This window comes from Peromyscus leucopus, chromosome 1 (assembly GCF_004664715.2).
Source record: "Peromyscus leucopus breed LL Stock chromosome 1, UCI_PerLeu_2.1, whole genome shotgun sequence".
Taxonomy (NCBI): domain Eukaryota; kingdom Metazoa; phylum Chordata; class Mammalia; order Rodentia; family Cricetidae; genus Peromyscus; species Peromyscus leucopus.
The window spans coordinates 166,588,594-166,612,740 of NC_051063.1; the positions used below are offsets into that span (position 1 = coordinate 166,588,594).

General features: G+C 56.6%; 2 protein-coding genes across 8 annotated transcripts; one reads left to right on the top strand and one right to left on the bottom strand.

Moving 5' to 3' along the window:
• Window positions 1-22: 22 nt before the first annotated feature.
• On the bottom strand, window positions 23-12,450 carry Scaf1 (SR-related CTD associated factor 1). Of its 5 annotated transcripts, XM_028861852.2 has the most exons (12): window positions 11,878-12,242; window positions 10,355-10,486; window positions 9,686-9,799; window positions 9,414-9,471; window positions 8,840-8,937; window positions 8,473-8,573; window positions 8,270-8,385; window positions 3,212-5,887; window positions 2,699-2,781; window positions 2,268-2,486; window positions 567-695; window positions 23-439 (listed from the first exon to the last, which is right to left on the bottom strand). In XM_028861852.2, the coding sequence occupies exons 3-12, from the start codon at window positions 9,791-9,793 to the stop codon at window positions 248-250; spliced, it is 3,780 nt and encodes a 1,259-aa protein (XP_028717685.1). In that variant the 5' UTR covers window positions 9,794-9,799; window positions 10,355-10,486; window positions 11,878-12,242; the 3' UTR covers window positions 23-247. The 5 variants fall into 5 exon arrangements, with proteins under 5 accessions (XP_028717685.1, XP_028717689.1, XP_028717688.1 ...); XM_028861856.2 differs by lacking the exons at window positions 10,355-10,486; window positions 11,878-12,242 and adding an exon at window positions 12,286-12,450; XM_028861855.2 differs by lacking the exon at window positions 10,355-10,486.
• A 1,645-nt stretch (window positions 12,451-14,095) lies between these two features.
• Rras (RAS related) lies at window positions 14,096-19,578 on the top strand. 3 transcript variants are annotated; one of them, XM_028861897.1, is made up of 6 exons: window positions 14,096-14,317; window positions 17,856-17,943; window positions 18,039-18,141; window positions 18,225-18,333; window positions 19,017-19,135; window positions 19,209-19,578. In XM_028861897.1, exons 1-6 carry the CDS (start codon window positions 14,165-14,167, stop codon window positions 19,291-19,293), a joined length of 657 nt encoding a protein of 218 aa, XP_028717730.1. In that variant the 5' UTR covers window positions 14,096-14,164; the 3' UTR covers window positions 19,294-19,578. The 3 variants fall into 3 exon arrangements, with proteins under 3 accessions (XP_028717730.1, XP_028717731.1, XP_037056529.1); XM_028861898.2 differs by lacking the exon at window positions 14,096-14,317 and adding an exon at window positions 15,509-15,621; XM_037200634.1 differs by lacking the exon at window positions 14,096-14,317 and adding an exon at window positions 15,657-15,990.
• The last annotated feature ends 4,569 nt before the right edge of the window (window positions 19,579-24,147 follow it).

The following is a 24,147-nucleotide window of genomic DNA, read 5'->3' on the forward strand; positions in this document are numbered from 1 at the left end:
TGCTTCAAGCGTGCACCATCTATATTTCATGAAATCTTTAATGAAATTGGAGGGGGCATGACAGAAGGGCTGAGGTTGTGGGGGTAGGCTAAGGGGTCAGGATAACGGGCAGGGGCAGGGTGGGGGTGGGGGTGCGGCTCTCCTCTTCCTCACAGCGACCCCAACATCCCACTGTGGGGGTACAGTGGGGAAGTGGAGCCATAAATATGTCCAGAATCTCAGAGGCATAGGAACAGGGTTTGAAGTCTCAGAGAGGGGGCAGGGGCAGGCCTGGGCCACCCTTGTCTGGAGGCCCTGGTTCCTTGGGTGGCCGAGGGGGTCCTGGGGGGTCCCCCGGCTTGCGACCGTGCTTGCGGAAGTAGCGGTAGCGCTGGACGTAGGCCCTCACCAGGTTGCTCACCTTGACAGGATTGATCTCCCCGCTTTTGCTGTGGCAGATCTGCGGAGCCAGGAACAACTGAGTTCCTGCCAGCCCCAGGGTACCCTCGACCTTGACTCAATGACTGGGCCTACCCTATGTCCCTCTCCTGGACCCAGGTCCCCATCCCCGCAGGCCCTCTGCCCACCTTGTGGACAGCCTTCCTCAGGATGTCCTTATACTCCTCCTTGGTGATGTCCTTCTTCTGGTAGTATGGTTTGATGGCCAGTTTCACCTCCTCCACTGCCCGTTCCTGTGTGTGCAGCTTCTTCAGATACTGGGGGGGAGACAGGGAGAGTGAAGACCAAGCAAGTGAGGGGCCTGCAGTGCCCTCACCCTGGCCGCCTGCCCTGTGCTCCCCTTTCTGCAGTTACCCTAGCCAGTGGGCATCTCCAGGCCAGACCCTGGGCCAGCTAGCCCGGCCCAGCAGTCTGCAGGCTACAAATCAGGCAAACTGTTTCTTTTACGCGAATCTGGGACTGGAACTGAAAGCTTGGGGTGCTGGTGCTCTACCACCCAGTCCAAGCTGTCTTTCTAGGGAGTGGCTCGAAGTTGCCCATTCTTGCCCTCAACTTTTAAATCTACTGCCTCAGCCTCAAGCGGTAGGATCAGAGGTGTGTGCCCCACACACAGCTGGTCACAACTCTCCCTAAGCAGACCTTACAGGCTTATTCTGATTGTAGACCTTCTGAAGTGGCAGGGATACCCAGCTCGGCTGCTCACACTCTGCTCTGGTCCAGGTTGCCTGAGCTCTGGCAGAAGCACAGGAGGGCTGAGCGGTCAAGCCCAGGCGGCTCAGGCTGCTAAGGTGGACAGCGTCACAGGGGGCCCAGTCTTCCACCGCCGGGGAACTAGATCCTGTGACTCATGGAAAATGGGACACCACCATCAAGGGGAGCTGTGCTGGGAGGCTGAGCTTCCTGGGAAAACCCAGTGTCCGTGACCACAGGTAGAGCTGTTTTCCCAAAGCAAGTGCAGGGAGGCCAGAGACAGGTGGGACAGAGCCTGGGCCACAGCAAGATGAGTGCAGGCACGTGGACCCCGGGGAGGTCAGGGCACTCTAACACACCTGCTTTGGTAATGGGGACATGTGTCCCCGCTATAGGGAGAGCCGGTTTCAGCTCTGTGGGCCCCGAGGTTCTCCAGTAACACAGAAGAGGGGCTGCTTGCTACACCACACACTTGTCAAGAGAAGACAAACAGCATAAACAGAGGGCTGGCTGGCACAGCATGGGAATGTTCACGTATCGGGCTAGGGAAGCGGAGGGCATCTGTTTCCAATACAATCCTGTTCTAGAGCAGTGTGAGGCCCAGGACTGGGTGGTGCCCTCAGACAGCAGGCCATGACCAGGTCAATCCATCTAGACAGGCCTTAGAGGAAGCAGCCCAAGGCCAGGTAGCAGAGCCCCAAAGCACTCTTCCTCTTTGCGCCTGCAGGGTCCTCACTCCAGCAGGGGACGGCCTCTTCACTATCTCTTAGCCTTCCCAAATGCTAGGGCTACAGGCCTGAGTCTGTAGGACCAACTCGGCCCAAAAGTGCTCGACTTTTCTTTTAAAAACCAACATCTCCCAATTATACAAAGGTGGGGAGCAACTGCAAGGTACATTAAAGGGGGTGTTTATAAACACACACACACACATATACAAACCACAAATGTTTCTAGTTCCTTTATACACGTTAGCACTCGTTATCGGGAGCTAAGGATGGAACCCAGGACTTCTTGCATGCCAGGCAAGCACTCAATTCTGAGCTGCAGCGCCCCTCTGTGGCTTTCTGTGTGACTGCCCAGGACCCAGCTCCCCGCCCCAACCCTCCAGTCCTGTGATGGATGCTCCAAGTCCGCCTCACCTTGTCGGTGTCCCCACGTCCCTCTGAGCTGCTGCTGCCCTCTCTCTTGTCAGACGCAGGGGCCAGCCCAGTGGGGGTAGGAGGGGTAGAGCCACAGCCCCCTATGGGGAGGCTGCCAGGAAGCAGGTAGCTGGAAGGGCCTGGGGGTAGGCCCAAAGAAGTGGGTACAGGAGCTGGGGTCACCCCCAGAGTGGAGGGTGGCTTCCGATGGCTGAGGATCTGTGAGAAGAGAGTGTGATGAGCCAAGGAAGGTAGAAGGGACGAGGGGGCTTTGTACCCCCCCTGTTCTCTCAAATTTCCCAATCTTAGAGAGCAACAGGCTCCTCTTCTGGCCAATACCTTGCCCTAAGGCCTGCTGGGAGCTGTAGTTCCTCTCCTACCCCGAGGCAATGGACAAAAGGGGCTGTGGGGACTCTCCCCTGGGAGCCCACCTGGTTGGTGGCCTGGATCAGCTCCTGGGCCTTGGCTCGGCTGGCCAGGTTGGCTTCTTCCATCTTGAAGAGCAGTGCAGTCACTGCAAGGGACAGAGGCGTGACCGTGAGCGCAGGGGTCGGACGGGCAGCAAACCTCACCTCCCCTCCCCTGACCCCAGGACTACACAACCTCAGCTCGGAACAGAAAACAGGACCTCATCTACCGAGAATCACCACAGACGCCCGTGTTCTTAGGACTCCAGGGGTGTGTATGCAGGGGCAAGGAGGACTAGGGGATGGCTGGAGTGACATCGGCTTCCTGACCCACCCAAGTCCCAACTTTCCCCCACCCGGAGGAAGACAGCACCCTGTTCACGCTCTCCATTCTGTGCTAGCCACTACATACTCCTCTGTTCCACCGGTTCCCTGTAGGCCCAAGGTTGGACTAGACCCTGCCCCACTCCCCCCCACTACCTACCCACCCACCCCTTTCATGCCACCCCCCTTCCCTCTCCCTATCGGAAGACTCACAGGCCAGGACCCCACTGGTGGTGCAGTCCACACCAGCAGGCAGGTTCCAGGGCATGGGCGGGGGCAGAGTGGGCAGCTGGGAGACCCTCGCAGCCGGTCCGTCCTCGGCGCCCGAGTCGCCTGCTGTAGAGCCCGCACTGGGAGCAGTACTCGGGGCGGCGGCGGCGGCCGTGCTGGTGGCTGTGGTAGTGGCAGGCTGCTGCTCCTCCTCCTCCTCCTCTTCCTCCTCCTCCTCTTCCTCCTCCGCCCCTACTCGAACCCCAGTGTCCTCGCTGGCCTCCTCTGGTAGGAAGGAGACTTCAGGAGTCTTGCAGCTGCTGTCCACAGTCTGGGAGTCCGGGGTGAGGGCGGGTGGAGGTGGGGCTATCTTAGGTGGCGGGGTACTGGGGGCCTTGGTGGTCCGCTCCTCGCCAGACCACGATGTTTCCTCTGTCCCCTTGGTGCTGGCTGCCTGGCTGCAGCTGTCGGCCTTGGACTTCTTCAGGGAGCCGGGCCCCCCGCTGGCCGAGCTACTGCCCCCGCTGCGAACCTTCTTCCTGGTCTTGGACGGCTTGGTCTTCCCCTTGGTCCCCTTGGCTTTCTTGGCCCCGGCCTTGGTCTTGGCCTTAGTCTTTTTGGGCTTGGTGCTGCCCGGGGCCACCTTGGCCACCTCTGCAGGAGCCCGTTCATCCGGCTTGAGGAATGGGGAGCGGCTCTCGCGGTCTCGGCTGAACTTGACCCCGATGGAGCCCAGGCCCGAGGATGAGGAATCCTTGGCAGGGGTAGTGCTGCTGACGCCCTCTCGGATGAGCACGGCCACCTTGGACTGCAGTTTCACCTTGCGGGAGGAGCAGGAGGAGGAGGAGGACGAGGAGCCGCTGCTAAGTGAGGCCTTGGGCAGTGGCCCCGAGCCTGGCGCTGAGTCCTTGGGTGGCCGCGTCTTCTTGGATGACCTGTCCCTGTCTCGGCCCCGGTCCCCCCCATCAATGGTCTTCCGTCGAGACCCTTTCTCCCTTGAGGACGAGGAGGAGGATGCAGCCCCTGACCGTCTCCGGTCTTTGTCACTCTTGCCACCCCGCTCATCGGCACTCAGACCCTCAGAGTCATACAGGACCTCCCGCTTTGGGGACGCAGCAGGCGCTGGCGAAGGTGCGCGGGGCTCTGCCTTGTCCGGGCGGCCCACCGTGATGGTCCGTTTGATGGCGAAGAGGTCGTGGTCCGTCAGGTCCTGGATCGAGGGTGGCACGGCCCCGCGGCGCCGGCTGTCACGGTCAGAGCCTGAGGGAGGCACAGGTGCGGGCAGCTTCTCCAAGTCCCCAGAGCGCTTCTCGGCCCGCGAGCGCGATCGCTTCTTCTTCTTCTTGCCCCCCTCCCGGCGCTTGCCGCGGTGCCGCTCCCGCCGCGAGGATGAGGAGGACGAAGCCGCGGGGGGCGGTGAGGCCGAGCGCCTTCGGCGCCTGCGCTTCTCGCGGGAGCGGGAGCGGTGGCCTCCACGTCTGCGATCGGCGCTGCGGGAGCGCGACCGGCGGCGGGAGCGGGAGCGGGAGCGGCGGCGGGCCGCGGCGTGGGAACTGAGCTTGCGCTCCCGGGAGCGGTGCTTCTTGGTATCCCAGGCCGGCGAGTCGGGCGGCGCCGGGTCGCCACTGCGCTGGCGCTCTCGTCGCGCCTTCTTGCGTGCAGGCGGCGGGCCCGGCGAGGCAGAGCGCTGGCGGTACCGCTCCCTTCGCTGCGTGAGGATTTTGCGGCGCAGGTCCAGGCCGCCCCAGCGCGCGTCTGTGGCTGGAGCTGCGGGTGGCTCCCCCAGGTCCACCTGCAGTGCGCCCTCACCATCAGAGTCGGCATGCAGGGACAGGAAGTCGTCACCCTCAGGGGGACGCGGAGCAGAGGCTGGGGGCGCAGCGGGAGTGGCCACTGAAGCAAGAGTGGCTACTGAAGCGGGAGGCTGTCGAGGGCGCCCGGCCCGGAACAGTGACACGGCGACCCTGGGCTCCTCCTCGGGCTGCACAATCTCGCCCTCCTCGATCTCGGGATCAGTTGGGGGTAGTGGCGGCAGGGGCAGCACCGGTCCACCAGCTGTCACTACTTCCACCGACACCTTGCCCTCAAGACAGGCCTCGACCTCAGGTCCCACCACGAAGACCCTGCGGCGCGGAGCCCCTTCCGCCCGTGTGGAGTCGGCCTGCGGTGGCGTCCCTGGGGCTCCTGGCATCTGCGGGGGTGGGGGCTCCGGGCGGGGGCTGTCGTCACCTGGGAAGTCCTGGCTCAAGCTGTTGTCGTCGTAGATGCCCGCCAGGGTCTCTGAGATGCGGCTGATGCTCTGTGACAGGCCCTCTTCCTCCTCCTCCTCCTCCTCCTCTTCCTCCTCCTCTGGTGAGGGGCTCCCCGCAGATGAGCTAGGGTTGGAGCCTGTGGGCTCGAAGGGGTCATATTTTTGCTCCGGGGCTGGCGGTGGGGAGTAGGCCTCGTCGGTGGGGTGGAAGGGGTCATAGATGTCGAATCGTGGGGCAGGTAGAGCTGGAGGGGGTGGAGGAGGAGGGGGAGGGGGAGGGGGAGAAGGGGAAGAGGAGGATGGGGAAGGGGAAGGTGAGGATGAGGCGGAGGAGGGAGCAGGTGGAGGGGCAGGCCCTCCATCTCCTGTGCCCAAAGTGAGGAGGTGCCGGGCACAGGCAGGTCGAGAACCATGAGACTGTGGAGAAACTGCAGAGAACAGGGTAGACCATCAGTCAGGAATGCCCTGCTCCTCTCCCAGTGCAGAGGCCTGCAGACAGGCCGGTGCCATCACCACCCCATCCCCATCCTGACCCTCCTCCACACTATTCTAGTGCTTCCTGTGTGCCCCCAGGACCCTGAGCCACAGGCCAGGGAGGAGGTAGAGCAGGCTGGGGTGGTAAAGGGTTGCCTCTCCAGCCAAACCGACTATTTACACCACACAATCAAGGAGTAGGTGCTGCTCGGGGAGGTCAGGGACAGGGGTATGCTGTGGCGGAGCACCGGCCGGGCACGTGGGAGGACACCCAGTACAGCAGGAAATGGCTAGAGTCTACACTTGAGCCCCAAAGGTGTACTGACCTAATCTCCCACACCACAAATCAGCCCTAAAGCCAAACATCTGCCTTGACCAATAGCAGTGATGTCCCCACAGGACACAAGAGCCAGCTGCCCTACACGAGGTGAATCTGCTTTGTGGAGAGGAGGCAGCTTAGACCATGAAATGGCAGAGCTGGAGGCCTGGCAAGACAAGAGAGTCCTTCCAGGTTTTTGCCCCCAACCTGCACCCAAGAGCTAAGAAACAAGAGCCTCTAAGCCACAGGGACATGGGGAGCACTCGCCCCTTCTCACAGGCCGGGTTTACGGGACTCCTTAGTCTGCGCCACCGCACTGCACCACGGGCACACAGCCGCAAGGGCTGGGCCAGGACTCGGGTGATGAATCTAAGCAAGGGAACCAAGACCACCCCGCATGGCCCAGTGCGGACAGTGCCAGTTCGTCACAACGCTCTAGTCATGTGACCAAAGGCCCCTAGCTCAGCCTCTCTGCTTTGGATTCCTTCTATAAAATCAGTCTGGCCTGGCAGCAGTGCCGCACACAGGCGGATCTCTGTGAGTTCGAGGCCAACCTGGTCTCCAGAGTGAGTTCCAGACAGCCTGGGCTGTTACACAGAGAAACCCTGTCTCGAAAAACCAAAAACCAAAACAAAACTAAACTAAAAAGAACCATGAGCAGTGCAAAACCACAGTCCCAAATGCCAGAGGCTGGAGCAGGAGTGCCCGAGCCTAGAGGCTGTGAACAGCCTGAGCAACATAAAATACCCTATTCCAAGACTGTTTACAACACATCACCACCAATGGTGGTGGTCCAAGACTGTAATCCCCGCCGCACAAGGGAGGTTAAGGAAGGAGGGCTGCTGCAAGTTCCAGGCCAGCCTAGGCACCGGTACAAGACCCCACCTCAAAAAACAACACCAAAAACACCCCAAAACAAACAAACAAACAAACAAACAAAACCCATAAAACCACAACATAATTTTCGAGTCCCCATGAGAACAATTGGCTCCACAGATATCGCAGCCAGGAGCCAAATACAGCCACTTGTCTGTATAAACAGGTTCTGTTGGCAAGCTTATCCTCAGCAGCTCTGGAATTTTGGCTTTGGAGTCAGGACCTCCTGGTGTTACCCAGGTTAGTCCTGCACTCATGGCCCCCAGGTATTCTCTTCTCCCAGATTCCCAGCTACGTGAGACCACAGCTAAGCCCCCACTCACAGCTCCACACCCCGAGATTTTAGGGTCGACCTCCATGGAGGCCAGGGGAGCACATACCCCTGTGCCCAGTGGAGAGGTGGACTCACAACAAAGAAAAGGGACAAAGGGACGGTGACCTGCCTCAGTGGGGTCATAATCCATGCTCTGTAAGCACTGGGACCGATGGCTGCCAAAGACCCAACCTGAGACTTGCAAATGCACAGCCAGAGGGACGGTAACCTGCTGGGCTCAGACACCAGCAGCACAAAAACAAAGGCCCTGGTGGAGGCCAGTCAAAACCCAACCTCAGGTGTTCAGGGAGCACTCAGGTGTTAGTACCACTGGGGCTGATGTGCCGGTGCGCTCTGAGGTCGCTGGCCACCTACCAGGAGCATAATGGGAAGCAGAGTCTATCTATCCTACACAACCACAGCACAGAACCAGAATGCCTGGTTTCCCTACTCAGACTCAAGCTAGCAGCCAGACCCACCAATGGAGCTAGTAAGGATCCCTCCTAGGAGGTGAGTCCCAACTCAAAGACACTATCAGTCAGCTCTGCCATCTGGTACCCGGCATGCTCGATGCTCCTACATGATCCTGTGCTTCCTTGCCAGGAGCACATGCATTAACTTGTATCTAACATCATCACCATCCTTACTACCTTCACTCCAAATAGCCTAAGGAAGACGAGGCAGGGCTTAGCTTGGTGGCAGAATGCCTGCTGAGCATACGTGAGACCCCGAAGTCCAGGACCCAGCACCATTAGCAAACATAGGAAAGTAGTCCATTTCCACACAACTCCAAGACCGCCTGCCCAGCACGGTGCAAGTCCTACATACCCGCTTTTCCTGTCCTCCAGGCCCGGAGACGGGGCAGAAGGCTGGGCACAGGTAGAGGCATGGGGTCCCTGTCACCGATGCGGACCTCAGCCACCAGCTCAAGCATGTCCTCACTTCTGCAAGACGGAAGAAACGGTGAGTCCCAGCAGAGTCCCAGCTCTCAGGCTAGAGTCGCCCCTACCTTCAGCTGCCCAGGTCCTTACTCGCCAGGTCTCAGGTCCAGGCGGCTGGGGACCCAGGTATCTGGGGGATCCAGGATGTTCACCAGCCCCACAAGAAAGCTGTCTGCAGCTGTATCCAATACCTGGAAGGGGCCAAGTTGGGCTCTGTTCTGTTAGCGCTCACACCGACAACTTTCCTAGTTCCAGCTCTCAGGAACCCACCAACTTCCCCAAGGACATTCAGAGAGCCAACCAACCTTATCCTCGATGGTCTCTGGAAGCAGCTTAGTCGGGGGTCTGGTCCCCAGACTCCCATCACTGCCCACTAGAGTCCCCCCAGCCCCAGGGGTAGACCCCAGTTTCTTGTCTTGCAGGCCCAGGATGAAGGTTCATGGACACCCTTACTCACAGCCGCTGCGTCAGCACCCCCGGACTCCTGGGGACGAGGCTCTGATCGTGGACTCCGGCAGCAGCGCCTCCATCGAAGGCCACGACACCGAGAGCCATCTGGAAGGACATTGAAGTAAGGTGGGACTCAATGGCAGGCTTGGCAGAGCACAGGAGCCAGGACCAGACCTAGTGTTCGCGGTGGGAGTACTACCACCTCCAATCAGGGTAGGACCCCGAGCTCTCCCAACCCAATCTGGGGTGAGCTTGTACCCACTGGAGTACTGAAAGGGATATCTCAGCTCGGCCTTTGAGCCCTGCACAGCCCTGGATCTAGACGTCTCCTGCCTCCCAAGTGTCCTACTACCTTGCTCACCACCTCTCGCGTCAGCCCTGACACCACCCTGGGTCCCATGACACCATTCCCCTAAGCTGCAGGTCTGCTGGTCCCGGCCAACCAGGCCTTCCTCCAGCCAAACCCAGTCCCCCGGACACTCCTAGCCCTACCACAAGGGTAGCACTCATGATGCCTCAGAAAGAATGAAGATACCAAACCCAGAGGAGGGGCAAGGGCCTGAAAGGACTACACCTCATACCTTTTTCGTTAGGCAGGTCTCCCTGCAGGGAGCTTCCCACAGCCTGCTGAATGGCCCGCTGCAGGGGGATAAAAAATCAGGGGTACCAGGTAAGAGACTTTCATAACCTCTGCTGTTTGGAAGGCACGTTCCAGGCACCCCATAGCCAGGCCTAGGCTGAGGCCACATAGAGCCCCCCAGGGCCCCACTTCATCCAGGGCCCATACCCTCAGCTCCTACTCCAGGAAATGGGAACCGAGGCCCCCAGGCCCCACTGCCCCCAGCTGTCTTACCAAGATAAAAGCAGAAGGAGAAAGGGCAGAATCTCTGTCAGGTGGACTGTCTCCCCGATCCTCTCCCGACTCCTCTGTTTTACCTCGAGACTCATCTTCCTCCTCCATGGTCACCTGGGGTTGAGGGCGACAGTTTGGAGTGAAGCGAGGTCTCAGGGACCTCCTGGGTTGTCTCCCTGCATCTCCTTTAGGGTGCCTCTTCCACCAATTCCACGCTGACCTGCAGGGACTAGAGCATCCTTCTTCTGGATGTTAGCTGCCTCCCCTGTCAATGGGGGGACTCCACTGCCACCTGCTCCAACATCTGGCCCTCCACTGCCCAGTTTCCCAAAGCTCCTAGCCAAAACTCAAATTCCCCAACCCAATCAGATCGATGCCAACTCAACCCTGACTTTGGGTCTCATGATTTTATGAACGTGCTGCAGTCTCAGAAACCCACCTTCCTCACAATGAGGAATGCATCGACATGCTCAGTGGTACTCTGTAACAGGTACCACAGCTTCACACAGCATCCATCCTCCTCCATGGTGAGGAACCAAAGTGCTTCATTTATAGGTATGAAACAGAACTATGACAGTATGGTCTACACAGCCACTACACTGCTTTTAAAACAAAACTGCCAAATTTCAGAAAGTCATGTTGTCCTCCCAGCCCCGTTGGGACACTTGCCTATCACCCAGCTGCCTGTCTGGTGGAAGCATGGCCAAAGCCTCCGGTGATGTCACGGGAATTCTGAGCTTTGAGTGCCCAGTCAGGTGGTTGAAAGAGCATCCTTCAGACTGGTGGATGTCTTGATTGAGGCTTCAGAAAATATGAACATCACAGCTGTAAGCCTCCCCACAGCTGCCAAACCTGTGACTCTGAACACACCTAATCTTGGAATTCCTAGAAGCTCTGGGATTCCTAAACCAAACCTTATGCTTATCTGAAAATGGCAAAATAGTAGCATCTATCACACTCATTTGCACATACAAATGGCTGGATACACATTAGCAATAATTGTATCACTGGCCCTTAAACCAGGCTTCCCCTTTTGTCTCAGCCTACTTCTCCGGCTGTGCACCTGCAAAGAAAAGACCTAAGACCTGGTCCCTGTCCTCTGTGAAATTATGCCTGGGCCTCCACATTCAGCCAGCCTCTCAGCTCCAGCTGCCCACATCTTCAGCTTCTTCCTTAATTCCCAGAGTCATACCCTACTCTGACAGCCCTCTACCACCTCCAAGCTTCTCTAAGCTAATACCCAGGACCCTCCCACCCTGTGTACCACTAGTTCCCAGGTCTGGGGCTGCTCCCCAGCACTATCTGGGACAAAAATGCTATCCAGAGCAGTGACTGTCACATACAAGAAACTGTATCAAAAGCACCTGGCTGCAGACATTCTAAGGCTCTGCAGACCATGGGAGATACATGATCCCTCAATTACAGGGTCCTGGGAGCAATTTTGTGATTCACAAACAGCTCACTACACAAAGTACATAAAACATACTGAAAAATACTTCCCAAGTTTTAAATGGAAACATCCGTTTACACGATTGGAGTAATATTAGTAAAATGCATATGTTGGCATGTACGGAATCCCATCCAACAATGTATTTCCTCCTGCCTATCAAGGTCAAGCTGCAGAGCACTGCACTAGGTGAGTCTAGTCAGCTCCACAGACCCTCAGGCCTCCAGGAACTGATTCTAACTCCTCAGCACCAGGACAGCACAGGTTCTTGCTTTCTTTGTTTGTTTAAAGCCATTTCCTTTATAATTACTTTCTGAAGGGCAAGTACATTTGAGGTGAGTAAAATGCCCAGCGCTTTGTTGTATTATTTTCTACACATTTATCTACTCTCCAAAAGCATTTGAATTTGCTCCAAGACACAGTCTGGATTCTTGCAATCACATCAAAATCACCTGGATGATTCCAGTTCCTTCTAACTGCCCCACCCCACCCCACCCCCGTCTCCGAGTCACCCCACATCAAACACTTCCCAGATCTTGGAGACCCATTTATGCTTCTGGGCACATCATAACGCTTGCCTCCCTCTCCCTGTGGGGGGAACACATCTCTTTCTTCCAGGTAGCCCTTAACACTTCCTAGTCCTTGAAGAGAGCTTCCAGGCCTTATAAATTGTCCCAGATCCACACAGATGAGCTGAATGCAGAGGCTAGCACGGGCAGACGCTTCCCAGCCCTAAGACACATACCCCAGCAATCTAGGTGGCTCTGCAGACCCCTTCACTCCTGGGACACACATCAAGATCTCAAGATGGCCCCAAAAGCCTCTCAACAGATCCTAGCCTACGGTCGCACATAAAAACCATCTACGGCGCCTGCAGACACGTCCGGGTTCAGCAATGTGATGGAGGGCTGACCTAGGCGCCGTCCAGGCCCTACGGACGCCCCCTGGCACCCACGGGCGCGTCCCGGGCCCCAAGAAGGCCCCACACTCAGTGACTGCCTTGGCCGCCGCTGCCGGATCCGAGGCTGCCACGTTATGCTCTCCAGGCCCGGTGGCGTACGGACGACACTCGGAGACGACTAGCGACCCGACTCCGCCCCGCCCACCCCGCTAGGCCCGAGCCCCGCGGCCCGGACCGCCGCCGCCATCTTACCCCGCCGCTCGGGCTGCGGCTCCGGCCCCGGCGCGGGGCGGGGCGGACTGGGGCGGGGCTCGCGAGTTGAGCTGAGGGAGGCGGAGCCAAATTGCCGCCGAGCTTGCTGGGATTTCAAGTACCCAGCTGGGTTTCCTGAAGGCCGGCAGGGCGGAGGGTGGACTCGGTTTCCCAGAAATCAACGCGTCGCATGGAGGCGGGGTGCGCGCGCTGTACGCCGGGAGACGTAGTCCGCGAGTCAACTCCGTCACGCGGGGACAGTGTAGGGGTGAAAGGTGAAGTGGGCGGGGTTGCTGGAGCGCGCGTTGCGGCCCCCCACAGTGCCCTGCGTGCGCGGGGAAAGGGCGGCGGATCAGGAAGTGATGTAAAAAAGACGCTCCGCTGTTGAGATCAGTGGGAATTGAAGTGAATGGGACGCTACCCTTCCCATAGTCTGCCTTTCCGAATATCAGACCCTTCTAACTTTCTTCCCCTCGAAGTCCTAAGGACTTGCTGCAGACTGTGATCCTGCCTCTGCTTCCCCAGTGCTGGCACAGGAGGTATCTGTCACCATGCCCAGCTTAAATGATTCATTTTGGGGGTACTGGAGATTGAATTTAACTCTCCTACATGCTAGGCAAGTGCTCTATTATTAAGCATTACCTACAGCCCTCTTTTTGGTTTTTATTTTTATGAGACAGGGTCATTCTAAGATGTCCAGGCTAGCTTTGAATTTACAATAATCTCCACTAAATTTAGAAGGAGTCAGACCAGAGCGTCCTTACTCAGGACAGTAAAGTCCGAAATCTGAGTCCACTGACTCAGAACAGAAGAGTGAAGACTCATTTCCCTCTCCCTGGGACTCAGAAATCTCAATCCTCTTCCCTTTGACCCGTTCCTCAGGCCTTTCAGGGCATCAATAGAACACCTTACACAAACGTAAGTGCTGGACTCCTCCACAACCTTCCCCTCGCGCACTCACGACCTCGAGCCCAGAATTCTGAGTCCCCGAGACTCCAAGAGTTCAGGCTCTCAGGTTCCCCAATACCTAATCTAGCAGTAGGGGGCCCCTCCCGAAGGCCTGTTCTCCCTACCACCCGCGAATCCAAGTCTGCAACTCGATGCACTCGTAGGAACCCGGTGTCTGAATCATCAACTGCCTCCTCCAGACACCAGAAATCCTGGCTGTAGGCCCCTTCTGGCCCCCGACTTCCCGACTAGGATGAGCTGGCTCATGGATTAGGAATGTGGTGATCTCACAGCCCATCCCTGCCCCGTTACCCTGCTGTCCCCATCCAGGGCCCCAGCTCCCCTCCCAGATTATCTTCCGTTTGGCTGGGATTTAGGGAACCGGAAGCCTGGATCCCTTGGCGGGCCAAGACTCCAGCTTCTAGACCAAGGCCGGGCAGAGCGCTTGGCGGCGATCCCAGGGAGGAGGTGGAGCTTCTTTTTCGAGACCTGTGCTTCCTAAGACCGCCCTATATACGGCCCTGAGCTGGAGCCCACGAGCCCCACCCACCAGAAGGACTCAGGGGTGGTCCTTAGATTTGCATGTCCCCGCCCCGAAAGAACTTTTCGCCCGAAGACGGCACTTTATTAGCATAGCCCCGCCCAAAGGCGGACTGCCCGAGAGGAGCGCGTGGCTGGGCTGCGGTGCGCACGGGTCTATATTAGCAAATCCCCGCCCCTCGTGGAATTCCCCTCCCCTGCAAACTTGTTTCCCTACCCTTATTAGTATAGCTCCTCCCTTTGCCTGGCCTCGCCTCCTCCTGCAGCATCCGGAGACGCGCGTCCTACAGACCGGAGCTCATGTTTATGCAGTGTGTATTAGCATAACCCACCCCTTAGTCTCTCCCGGCTCCCCCCAGGCGGTAGCGGCGGCGGCGGCAGCGGTGGCGACATGAGCAGCGGGGCGGCGTCCGGGACTGGGCGGGGACGGCCCCGGGGCGGGGGGCCGGGACCCAGGGACCCCCCGCCCGGCGAGACTCACAAGCTGGTGGTCGTGGGCGGCGGCGGCGTGGGCAAGAGCGCGCTGACCATCCAGTTCATCCAGGTAGAGGGCCCTCACCGGGGAGGGTGTCCCCGAGATTGAGAATTTGAGCCCTTTGGGGGTTCCCTGAGACTTTTACTTCTCCCAGAAGCGTCTTTAAAACTCTTCTAAGAGGGTCTCTAATCCTAAAAGATCCCCTCAGACTGCCACTCAGAGTGCCCAAGGCCTCCACCTCCGTCATGAAGGGGAGGGAGCTTTCTCCTAATACGTCCTGGGGCAGATCACCCTCCCCGAGGTACCTGAGTGAGAGTCCTGGCCCTACTCACCTCCTGGGAGTATCCTAAATTCCAAACAATTGCTCCATTCAGATCTTGAGCATTCCCTGAGGACCCGACCGTGAACCTTGTCAGCCCGAAGTCCCACTCCTTCACCTCTTAACCACCCAAGAGCTCCACTGGACGGGGCGGCTGTGCTCAGTACTTTAGACGTTGGCACAGCTCGAACCTAGTCCCTCTATTCAGGCACCATCCCCCAGACTTTGGAAATGTTTGCCCAGACCTTGGTTCTAGGACTCTGCTGTTAGCTCGAAATCCTAAGAAAGACACCCTGGAACCCCTGCTTGAAGAGGATTTCTCCTCAGACCTTAGGTAGATCCTGCCACGTGACCATTCTAGAACAACACCAATATCTGGCAGTACCCTATTCTGCTAAATGCAGACCCTCCCCTTCCCACCCTCCCTCCAAGGAAAACCAACCATTTCTCCACCCTAGGTTCTCTACTCCACTCCAGCTCCCTGCTCTCACCTCTAGAAACCCTGGGGAGCTCCCAAGTCATCTCCAGGTTTAAAAAAAACCTCAGGTTTTTCACAACCTCCAAAGATCTGCTACCTGGAAGGTTCTAGGACCCATAAATGCACCATCTCTCCACTACATCATAAACCTGCCCTCCAAGAATGCTCCAGGCTGTTCTCACCCTTGAGCACTGAGTCTTAGGTAGTCTCCCCCACACAAACCAAGCCTCATCCTCCCCAGGCTCTGCTCCCTCCAGCCAGCCAACACCCTCTAGAGAGGAAGCCACCTTCAGCGACAGCAGCCAAGTTCTGAAAATCCAGCCCAGCCCCGGAAACCTCCGCCCAGTTCCCACGGGGAGCCTCCCCGCTCACCACCCCACCCGGTCAGGGCAGCGCCAGGAAAGTGGGAGCCCACTTGCTGTAGTGGAGGTTCCTGGGTGATAGACCACACAAGGAACCCCCAGCAGTGCCTTTGAGAAGCCTACAGGGGGAAGGAAGAGCCCGAATTTGAGCCCTTGGCACCCAGGGCCAAACCGGGAGCTGGCCAGAGGCCTGGCTGGAGGCAGCAGGACCCAGGCAGGAAGGGAGGGGCGGGTTGAGGGTGGGCAGCCTCTCCGAAGAGGGATTGGAACCTAGACCTTCCCCAGGGAGGGGACGCTGGAGGCTGCTGACGGAGGAGAGAGTGGAGGAGGGAAGAAAGACCGGCTAGATAGGCAGCTACTTTGGTCAACAAGAGCGTTCAGGAGCTGTCACCAGGCCAAGTGTGAAGTGTGGAGCAGAGAATTCCTGCTCCTGCTCGTCAAACACTGTTAGACGGTCGGTCTAGTGTCCTCATCCTCTTTCTCCAAATGAGGAAAGTGGGACTCAGGGAAAGTGATTTGTTACGCCCGCCGCTGGGAGTAATCACGGCAAAGGAGGATGCTTTGTACAGAAGAAAACAGAGATGTGGGTTCATGCTGAGAGGGAATGGCATCGGTGACAGGGACCCATGACCTGGGGACAGTCAGCCAGAAAGATGGAATCAGAACAGCTAGAGAGGAGGACAGAGATCCAGAGAGAAAGGAGACAAAGACCAGAGAGGGCAGAGACTCAGAGGGAGGGAGAGGGAGGGATGACATGGGCAGTATGGGAGACAGGTACCCAGAGAGAGGGGGACCCAGAGAAAGAAAGCAGGAGAGAGAGAGAGATAGCGAGACCCAGAGAGAGGAGGACCCAGAGAAAGAAAGCAGGAGAGAGAGAGATACTGAGACCCAGAGAGGGGGGGACCCAGAGAAAGAAAGCAGGAGAGAGAGAGATACCGAGACCCAGAGAGAGGGGGACCCAGAGAAAGAAAGCAGGAGGGAGAGATAGCGAGACCCAGAGAGAGGGGGACCCAGAGAAAGAAAGCAGGAGAGAGAGAGATACCGAGACCCAGAGAGGGGGGGACCCAGAGAAAGAAAGCAGGAGAGAGAGATAGCGAGACCCAGAGAGAGGGGGACCCAGAGAAAGAAAGCAGGAGAGAGAGAGATACCGAGACCCAGAGAGAGGGGGACCCAGAGAAAGAAAGCAGGAAAGAGATACCAAGACCCAGAGAGAGGGGGACCCAGAGAAAGCAGGAGGGAGAGAGATACTGAGACCCAGAGAGAGGGGGACCCAGAGAAAACAGGAAAGAGATACCGAGACCCAGAGAGAGGAGGATCCAGAGAAAGAAAGCAGGAGAGAGAGAGATACCGAGACCCAGAGAGGGGGGGACCCAGAGAAAGAAAGCAGGAGAGAGAGAGATACCGAGACCCAGAGAGGGGGGGACCCAGAGAAAGAAAGCAGGAGAGAGAGATAGCGAGACCCAGAGAGAGGGGGACCCAGAGAAAACAGGAAAGAGACCCAGAGAGAGGGGGACCCAGAGAAAGAAAGCAGGAGGGAGAGATAGCGAGACCCAGAGAGAGGGGGACCCAGAGAAAGAAAGCAGGAGAGAGAGAGATACCGAGACCCAGAGAGGGGGGGACCCAGAGAAAGAAAGCAGGAGAGAGAGATAGCGAGACCCAGAGAGAGGGGGACCCAGAGAAAGAAAGCAGGAGAGAGAGAGATACCGAGACCCAGAGAGAGGGGGACCCAGAGAAAGAAAGCAGGAAAGAGATACCAAGACCCAGAGAGAGGGGGACCCAGAGAAAGCAGGAGGGAGAGAGATACTGAGACCCAGAGAGAGGGGGACCCAGAGAAAACAGGAGGGAGAGAGATACCGAGACCCAGAGAGAGGGGGACTCAGAGAAAGAAAGCAGGAAAGAGATACCAAGACCCAGAGAGAGGGGGACCCAGAGAAAGCAGGAGGGAGAGAGATACCGAGACCCAGAGAGAGGGGGACCCAGAGAAAGAAAGCAGGAGAGAGAGAGATACCGAGACCCAGAGAGAGGGGGACCCAGAGAAAGAAAGCAGGAGAGAGAGATACCGAGACCCAGAGAGGGGGGGACCCAGAGAAAACAGGAAAGAGACCCAGAGAGAGGGGGACCCAGAGAAAGAAAGCAGGAGGGAGAGAGATACCGAGACCCAGAGAGAGGGGGACCCAGAGAAAGAAAGCAGGAAAGAGATACCGAGACCCAGAGAGAGGGGGACCCAGAGAAGCAGGAGGGAGAGAGACCAAGAGAGAAAGACAGATCGAGACTCAGGAGAAGAGAGAGAGACTGAGACCCAGAGTAGGAAAGAGATCCCAAAAAAGAGAGGGGACAGAGACCAAGAGAGACAGACCCAGAGAGGGACAGACTCAAGAGGAATATGAGGGGCAGGGCACGTGTACACACACACACACTCAGACTCAGTGACCTCTCTCTATTCTCCAGTCCTACTTTGTGTCTGACTACGACCCCACCATTGAGGATTCCTACACGAAGATCTGCACCATTGACGGCATCCCAGCGCGGCTGGACAGTGAGGATGGCTGGGCTTGGCTGGGAGGCAGCTAGCAGGGCTGAGCATGCCCAGGACAGCCTGGGACCCACATACGCCTTTCTCTGTCCCCACAGTCCTGGACACTGCAGGTCAAGAGGAATTTGGTGCCATGCGGGAGCAGTATCTGCGAGCTGGCAGCGGCTTCCTGCTGGTGTTTGCCATTAATGACCGGCAGAGGTGAGGGGGATGCTGGTGGACCTGCCTGAGCACAGGACAGGCTCGTCCCGAAGGCTGCCTCACACTACTGGCTTCTCTTGCAGTTTCAATGAGGTAGGCAAGCTCTTCACTCAGATCCTCAGAGTCAAGGACCGAGACGATTTCCCCATTGTGCTGGTTGGGAACAAGGCAGATCTGGAGACACAGCGCCAGGTTTGGGATGTCCCCTTCCCTGATGACTCCACTTGGACCTCGGAGACTCTCAGGGAAACCTCTCCTAAGACTCTGGGTCCCAGGTCTCTTCGCTCTCATAACTTTCACTTAGATACGACCCACAAGTGGGACCATGCACTGAGCCACACCCCAGCCCCTCACTGGGGGATTCTAGACAGGGGCACTACCACTGAGCCACACCCAAGCCCCTCACTGGGGGATTCTAGGCAGGGGCTCTACCACTGAGCCACACCCCCAGCCCCTCACTGGGGGATTCTAGGCAGGGGCTCTACCACTGAGCCACACCCCAGCCCCTCACTGGGGGATTCTAGGCAGGGGCTCTACCACTGAGCCACACCCCAGCCCCTCACTGGGGGACTGTAGGGTCCACCACTGAGACACCGTCCTGACTCGTACACTAAGCCTCTGCTATTGTTCCCCAGGTGCAGTGTGTTCCCCTCTCCTGACCAAGAACACCCTTCTTGCCTGCCTGCCTCGTAGTTACCGAAAACATCTTCCTAATTTCCCTAATGTCTCACTTAGACAGCTTCAACTCTCCAGTATCCTCTTCTTGGGTCTTTCTAGAACTTTCTATGTTGAGCCTGCTCTGTTATACACTAGAGCACACCTTGCTTCTGACAGCCTCCCCTCTCCCTGACTCCTCCCTTGTCCTCTTTCCCCAGGTCCTCCGATCTGAAGCGTCCTCTTTCAGTGCTTCCCATCACATGCCTTACTTTGAGGCCTCAGCCAAATTGCGTCTGAATGTCGATGAGGCATTTGAGCAGCTGGTCCGGACTGTCCGGTAAGCACAGTACCCTCTCCTGCTCTCCTGGTCCTCAGTCCTCCATCCCATACTTACAGACTGCTTCCCACAGGAAATACCAGGAGCAAGAACTCCCTCCCAGCCCACCCAGTGCCCCCAGGAAGAAGGACGGGGGTTGCCCCTGTGTCCTGCTGTAGCCAATAGCCCCAAGCGACCAGCAGACCAGCACAAGCTCTCCCGGGACCAGCTGCCTCACACTTGCCGTGTGGCCTGAGGCTCTAGCTGAGTCTCAGTCTCCTCCTCCGGGGCCCCAGGACACACTACACCCTCTGCCTTCCCTCCTGGCCTCCTGGGGCTATCACTGAGTGCCTTCTGTCAATGGCTCCTTTCCCCACCCAAGACCCCGGTGGGGTGAGGAGCTCCTCATCACTGCTGTATATATGTCCCACCTTTCAGAAGAATAAATGTCACTGCCTACAACAGGAGATGCCTTTTATTGAGTGGGTGGGGTGGTTGCTGGAGATGGACCTGTAGTCTCATGCCTGCTAGGCAAGGAAGACTCAACCTCAAAGCTGCATCCACAGCCCTGATTTTTTTTTCCAAGACAGGGTTTCTCTGTGTAGCCCTGGCTGTTCTGAAACTCACTCTGTAGACCAGGGTGGCCTCAAACTGCCTGCCTCTGCCTCCGGAGTGCCAGAATTAAAGGCATGCACCCCCATGCCCTGCTCTATTTATTTTTCTAAATGAGAGTGGTAATCTGGCTAGATGACCAAGAGGTAAAGGTGCTTGCTGCCAAGCATGACTTCCTGAGTTCAAATCCCAGAACCCACAAGGTAGGAAAAAAGAAAAAGAAAGAAAGAACCAAGTCCTGCCATTGTTCTTTGATCTCTACATGGCACTTAAGTGTGTGCTGGATAGTTTTATGTCAACTTGACACGAGCTAAAGTCATCTGAGGAAATCCCGATTGAGAAAACGTCTCCCAAATATCAAGCTGTAGAGCATTTTCTTAATTAGCGGCTGATGAAGGAGGGCCCACCCTGGGCTGCTGGTCCAGTTTCATGAGAAAGCAGGCTGAGGGAGCCATGAAGAGCAAGCCAGTAAGCAGCTCCCTCCATGGCCTCTGCATCGGCTCCTGCCTCCAGGTTCCTGCCCTGTTTGAGTTCCTGTCCTGACTTCCTTCAAAGATGAACAGTGATGTGGAAGTGGGGTTTCTTGTCAAACCCTTTCCTCATAAATTTGCTTTTTAAAAACTTAAGCTGGTGTGGTGGTGCATGCCTGTAACTCCAATACTTCAAAGGCTGAGGCAGGAGAATTAGATCACAAACTCAAGCCTGGTTTAAACTCTATGACAAGATTTTGTTTCGGCGCGCGCACACACACGCGCGCGCGGGGGTGGAGGGGATATTATCTTTTCTTCCTAGAAAATTCTAGAACTACACTGTTCAATATGGTGGCTAGAATCTACCTATGGCTGTTCAAATTAATTTTTTCAGCTGGGCAGTGGTGGTGCACGCCTTTGATCCCAACACTTGGGAGGCAGAGGCAGGTGGAACTCTGATTCGAGGCCAGCCTGTTCTACAGAGCAAGTTCCAGGACAGCCAGGGCTACACAGAGAAACCCTGCCTCGAAAAAAATCAGAGAGGGAGAGAGAGAGTATCAATTTCCTCAAGTTCAAGAGCTCAATGGTCACAACCAGCAGTGAAATCTAACAGGAAAGCAAATATACAAGATCCCTGTGGCTGCAGAAGGGCCTGCTGGAAATGCTGTTCTAGAAAGTTCCAAGGACGTAGAGAAAGACACTACCACCACCCTACCTATCAGGCTCCCATCTCCACTCTCCATGCCAAGAAAGTTCTTTTAGCTGGGGCGAGGGACAGATGAGCAGAAAGGCATCTGGGTCCAAGGAATCTTTGATTCCTTAGACCCAGGCCAGGACCTGCCAATCCTGCCATCCTGGAGGTGCCAGACACAAACCTCCAACCCCATCTGATCAAACTCTTTTTTAGAGTTTTAGTCCAGGCTGGCCTTAACGCCTGACCCTCCCACCTCCACTCCCCAACTGCTGGGGTTACAGGTGTGAGCCAGCAAGCCTGGCTTGATGATCCATCTTTGAACTCCAACACTCGACCAGCACACTTGACGGAAACTCCATCCGAGCAGCCTGTCCCCATGCTGAACACAGGTTTTCACCCAACCTGTCATCAAACTCGATGACTATGATGTCTCTGGGCCTAATTCTAGAACACCTCACACCCACCTCAGGGTCTACCTTCTGATCCGGGAGAGACTGTGGCCTTGCCTCGCCCTTGGCAAACCACATCTAGAACAGCAATCTTCTCTGAGGGGATGCAGGCTAGGGTTGGCTCTCACAGAGTAGTCCAGTCCCTATTGGCTATTCAGTATCAACATCCATGACCTTTCTGTCCTGTCCTGGGACTGTGAGCTTTACTCTGTATTCCAGATTAGGGATCAATTAGCAGTGTCCCTTTCCGGCTTTCCCTAACAAAGAGCCCTTGGCCTGTGTTCAACCTTGTTGCCCTGGGACCGAGCAAGACTAAGAACATGTAGTAGCATGTTCACTACCCAGCCCAGGAAGGGGTTGCCCCCTTGAAAGGAAGAACCTGTAGCTGGCGGGAGCCATTTCATCCTTTCCCTGCCAAGGTTTTCAAGTCTCAGAAGTTTCAGTCAGGGTTCTGGGTCCAGCAGACATTCCCCAGAACAGAGACGATCGGGAATTATTTCCCACTGTACAGCAGGGTGGAGTTCTTGGCCTGCACATCCTGGTTCTTGGATGCCCAATGAGGTGACAGGTCACTACTTGCCCCCAGAAGAAAGCACAAGAATACACATGACAGCTGGCCGGCATTTTTGGAAGGCTCCAGGCCACTGCCATCCTAAAGTTTCTAAGACAAGAGTCAAAGGCTGGCAGAGCCTGGCCATGGGCATCTCTCCAGGCACGTGTTGGTGCCTGTGGTAGGGTTTCTGCCCTCTTCCAGGCTCTGGCAATGAACTTGTGGGTTTTTGAGAAAAGGTCTCTCTGAAGCCAAGGTTACCCCACTCTACACTCCCCCCCCTCAGACTCTCCAGCACACCAGTTTTGATGTATGTGCACAAACCCACTAGGGTGCTTCAACTGGAAGCAACTGAGACTCAAACTTAGGACGTTGGGTTTTATCCAAAAGGCAACATGGCCCTTCTACTCTCGAGGGGGTCTTTTTGGTCAATTTTTTTGTTCTAGAACTCTGACCTGGGGATCTCTAGCTTCCGTTTGCAACGCCAATCTGTAATCTAAAGCAAGCGGCTGCCTATCGGCCTGCAGGCCGCAATTTATGGGCACGTAAGGTCCATACTCAACCCTTACCAGAAAGCTAACTCCATTGTTACCGTCCCAATTTTAGTGCCCCACCTCCACCCCAGTGTGGGGGTGGGGAAATTCGGGCCTTCCTACACACTAGCTTAGTGCTCCACCACTGAGCCACGCCCCAGCCCCTCACTGGGGGATTCTAGGCAGGGGCTCTACCTCTGAGCACACCCCCAGCCCCTCACTGGGGGATTCTAGGCAGGGGCTCTACCACTGAGCCACACCCCAGCCCCTCACTGGGGGATTCTAGGCAGGAGCTCTACCACTGAGCCACACCCTAGCCCCTCACTGGGGGATTCTAGGCAGGGGCTCTACCTCTGAGCACACCCCCAGCCCCTCACTGGGGGATTCTAGGCAGGGGCTCTACCACTGAGCCACACCCCAGCCCCTCACTGGGGGATTCTAGGCAGGAGCTCTACCACTGAGCTCTAACTCCAGCCCCTCACTGGGGATTCTAGGCAGGGGCTCCACCAGCAAGACCTGACCCCATCCCCTTTCAGGCTGGCCTTGAGTTTCCATGGTAACTCCTGTGATTACATGTATAAGCCATTACACCCAACATCTACTTAACTTGATTTCGGCTCAGAGACCTGGGACAGAATTCCTGCCAGCTCTTGGAGGGCTGCATGGGCAGCGGACGACTCAGTACCAGTACCTAACACTCACTATGGTACAGACCCACACCCCCAGTAAACTGAGAGCCCCACACCAACCTAGGCTGTCTCAAGTGCTTCTTGGTTGACTTCTCCCCAGAATCTGACAGTGGTAAAGGGAACCCTCAACTCTGTAGCAGAAATTACTACCCAGCTCCTGCCACCTGTTCTCCATGAATCAACCTGAAAAGTCTACTCTTTAAAAAGCTACACAGAGAAACCCTGTCTTGAAAAACAAAACAAAATAAATAAATTAAAAAAAAAAAAAAAAAAAAAAGTGGAATTTGCCAGGTCGTGGTGGCACACGCCTTTAATCCCAGAACTCGGGAGGCAGAAGCAGGTGGATCTCTGTGAGTTCGAGGCCAGCCTGGTCTACAGAGCTAATCCAGGACAGGCTCCAAAACTACATGGAGAAACCCTGTCTCGAACACCCCCCCCCAAAAAAAGGTGGAATTTCACCAGGTTGGGGAGGCGGGGACACGGGACCCACACGCCTATAATCCTGGCACCTGGGAAGTGGAAGCAGGAGGATTAGAAGTTCAATGTCAGCTGGTTACTTGGTGAGTTTAGACCACAGCAGACCAAAAAGTGGAGTCCAGTTGTCTTCTGTGTACGTCATCCAGTGTGGACCTCTGCAAGAGCAGCTCGGGTTCTAACTACTGAGCCACCTCTCCAGCCCCAAGGCTTTGGAGTCTGAGACAATGGCGGATGACTTAGATGGCTTCCTCCTGGTCAGTGAACTGAATGCTCAGTGAGTTCCAAGGAAACACCACACCGTAAAGAAGCGAGGCCTCCAGCCTTACGTGGGGATCCTGCGGCCACAACCCCCCGGGCAGCCTGGCAGATCCGTCTACCCCCACATCCTTGATCTTGACAAACCACAACAAAATTCGTGCTTGTGTGAGATCATTCCATTTCGGGGCCACACACACACTAACCCTAGGCTGTCGACCTGAGTGGGCTTCATCCAAGGCCCTTTGGCTGCCCTTGCTCCCACCGCCCAGGCCCACCCCACCGCCGCAGACAGAGCACTCCA

Bases quoted from the DNA above. Each gene is read 5' to 3' on its own strand.
- Scaf1 (XM_037200608.1), bottom strand. From the start codon at position 10,211: ATGGAGGAGGATGGATGCTGTGTGAAGCTGTGGTACCTGTTACAGAGT. The intron at 9,472-9,685 runs GTAAGACAGCTG...ATCCCCCTGCAG, and splicing joins CTCCTTCTGCTTTTATCTTG to CGGGCCATTCAGCAGGCTGT. The intron at 2,487-2,698 runs GTGGGCTCCCAG...CTCTTCTCACAG, and splicing joins TGATCCAGGCCACCAACCAG to ATCCTCAGCCATCGGAAGCC.
- Rras (XM_028861897.1), top strand. From the start codon at position 14,165: ATGAGCAGCGGGGCGGCGTCCGGGACTGGGCGGGGACGGCCCCGGGGC. The intron at 17,944-18,038 runs GTGAGGATGGCT...CTGTCCCCACAG, and splicing joins CATCCCAGCGCGGCTGGACA to TCCTGGACACTGCAGGTCAA. The intron at 19,136-19,208 runs GTAAGCACAGTA...TGCTTCCCACAG, and splicing joins CAGCTGGTCCGGACTGTCCG to GAAATACCAGGAGCAAGAAC.